General features: G+C 64.2%; 1 protein-coding gene across 1 annotated transcript; it reads left to right on the top strand.

The window, feature by feature from the left end:
* The first annotated feature begins 6 nt into the window (after positions 1 to 6).
* On the top strand, positions 7 to 2,055 carry PAOX (polyamine oxidase). Its single transcript, XM_009637553.2, has 6 exons — positions 7 to 95; positions 176 to 375; positions 584 to 839; positions 1,062 to 1,174; positions 1,269 to 1,426; positions 1,906 to 2,055. The coding sequence occupies exons 1-6, from the start codon at positions 25 to 27 to the stop codon at positions 2,053 to 2,055; spliced, it is 948 nt and encodes a 315-aa protein (XP_009635848.2). The 5' UTR covers positions 7 to 24.
* The last annotated feature ends 98 nt before the right edge of the window (positions 2,056 to 2,153 follow it).

Genomic DNA, 2,153 nt, shown 5'->3' with positions numbered 1-2,153 from the left:
TGTTGCATCAGCGGGACCCACAGCATGGACCTGGTGGCCCTGGAGCCCTTCGGGGAGTACGTCTCCTTGCCCGGCCTGGACTGCACCTTCCCGGGGTAAGTGCAGGGCTCCGGAGGGGGACGCAGAAGAGCCTTTTGGGGGGCACCCCCTCCCCAGCGGGCGCCTTCTCCTGCAGCGGCTACAGCAGCTTGCCCGATCGCATGCTCTCGTCTCTGCCGGAGGGCACTGTCCTGCTCAACAAGCCAGTGAGGACCATCCACTGGAGAGGGTCCTTCCGCGAGGAAGGGGATGAGGCCAGGGATTTCCCCATCCGGGTGGAGTGCGAGGACGGAGACACCTTCCTCGCTGACCACGTCATCGTCACCGTCCCACTGGGTGAGGACACTGAGCCCTTTCCTCGCCCTGCCTGTCCCCCCCAGCCAGCTGGCGTGGGTGGAGATGGGCAGGTGGGGGGTAGGGACTTGCCCAAACCCCTTCCCGCCAGTGGGAGAGGGGAGGCTGGGAAGGGGTTTGCGGAGGGGAAGGTGCCTCAGACCCCATTTAGGAGCCAGGTGAACAGAGCTACACCGACTTCTGCCCACAGGTTTCCTCAAGGAACACCACCAGCACTTCTTCCAGCCTCCCCTGCCGGCGCGGAAAGCAGAGGCCATTCATCGTCTGGGTTTCGGCACCAACAACAAGATCTTCCTGGAGTTCGAGCAGCCTTTCTGGGAACCCCAGCAGCAGCTCCTCGAAGCGGTCTGGGAGGATGAGTCGCCCCTTGAGGAGTCCAGTGCCGACCTGGAGGCCAACTGGTTCAAGAAGCTCATTGGATTCGTGGTCCTCCAACCGCCAGAGCAGTACGTGGCCGGGAGCGTCAGCAAAGGGGCATCAAGGCCGGGGGGGATCGGCATCTGCCGGGCAATGTGAAGGAGCACCTTGGTCCTGTCCGGAGCTTCAAGACCTTCTCCAGGTCACCGGTGGCCCATGACACAGCAGCGCTCCCAGGGCAGGGAGGGCGCGGTTCCCGATGAGCAGCGGGAGGGCGGCAGGCCGCTCTCTGCCCCATCTTTCCTCCCCAGGCACGGGCATGTCCTCTGCGGCTTCATCGCAGGGAAGGAGTCAGAGTACATGGAGACGCTGAGCGATGCGGAGGTCCTTGGCACCATGACACATGTCCTCCGCACGCTGACAGGTACTGCCACCTTGTCCACCCTCACCACCCCCCAAATCCCCCGGGGAAACGTGCACCCAGATTTCTGGATTCCACCCAAAATCCATGCCTGCAGGGAACCCGCACCTGCCTGCTCCCAGGAGCGTGCTCAGGTCCCGGTGGCACAGCGCTCCCTACACCCGGGGCTCCTACAGCTACGTGGCAGTTGGCAGCTCAGGGGATGACATCGATGTGCTGGCTCAGCCCCTGCCCGAGGAGCCCGAGGACCCCAGGGTAAATTGCTTTTGGCCCAGGGGATGCAATGGCTGGGGGCGGGGTGGGGGGGAGCAGGATGCCTGGGCGTGGGGACAGACGGACAGGGGTAGGAACAGGACGTCCCAAGCCTTGAGGAGCACAGGGAGGTGGCATTCCCTGCTCCGTTCGGGGGTCCCCAATGCTCAGGTCACCAACCAACCCCCCTTGGCTCTTCCCACTGAGCTCCATGGGGGTGGGGGGAACCCCATTTCCATAAAACCTGGGGACATGTAGCTCCTTCCAGCCACTTTCCGGCATCCTCATGGCATGGGGCAGGTCTCTAAGATGGGGAAGGTGCCCGCTCCTCTGTCTATAGAGGGCTGCAGAGTGGGGGGGGGGGCACCATCCGCGAGGTGCCAGAGGGCAGGGAGAATAGGCTGGTTGAGTACCACCCAGTGTCCCCCCTGGGCTGGGGGAGGCAGGCAAGCCCCCACCGCTCCCCTCCTGCCTCACCACAGCCTCTGCAGCTCCTCTTCGCCGGCGAGGCCACCCACCGCACCTTCTACTCCACCACTCACGGGGCCCTGCTGTCGGGCTGGAGAGAGGCCCAGCGGCTCAACCAGCTCTTCGAGGCACCCCCGCTCCTCGGCTCTGAGGCGGAAGAATAAAACTCATGCTCTGCAGATCGCTGCCGCTCAGCCTCCTTTATTGGGAAACCTCCTCAGGTGAAGGGATGCAGAGGCTTCTCTTCTCTCTCGGGGGGACG

Source organism: Egretta garzetta, unplaced genomic scaffold (genome assembly GCF_000687185.1).
Source record: "Egretta garzetta isolate BGI_Z169 unplaced genomic scaffold, ASM68718v1 scaffold234, whole genome shotgun sequence".
NCBI classification, from domain to species: Eukaryota; Metazoa; Chordata; class Aves; order Pelecaniformes; family Ardeidae; genus Egretta; species Egretta garzetta.
This window is presented reverse-complemented; position numbering and strand designations above follow the sequence as displayed.

Coding starts and splice junctions, on each gene's coding strand:
- PAOX (XM_009637553.2), top strand. CDS start 25: ATGGACCTGGTGGCCCTGGAGCCCTTCGGGGAGTACGTCTCCTTGCCC. Junction 376..583: donor CATCGTCACCGTCCCACTGG/GTGAGGACACTG, acceptor TTCTGCCCACAG/GTTTCCTCAAGGAACACCAC. Junction 840..1,061: donor GTCCTCCAACCGCCAGAGCA/GTACGTGGCCGG, acceptor TTTCCTCCCCAG/GCACGGGCATGTCCTCTGCG.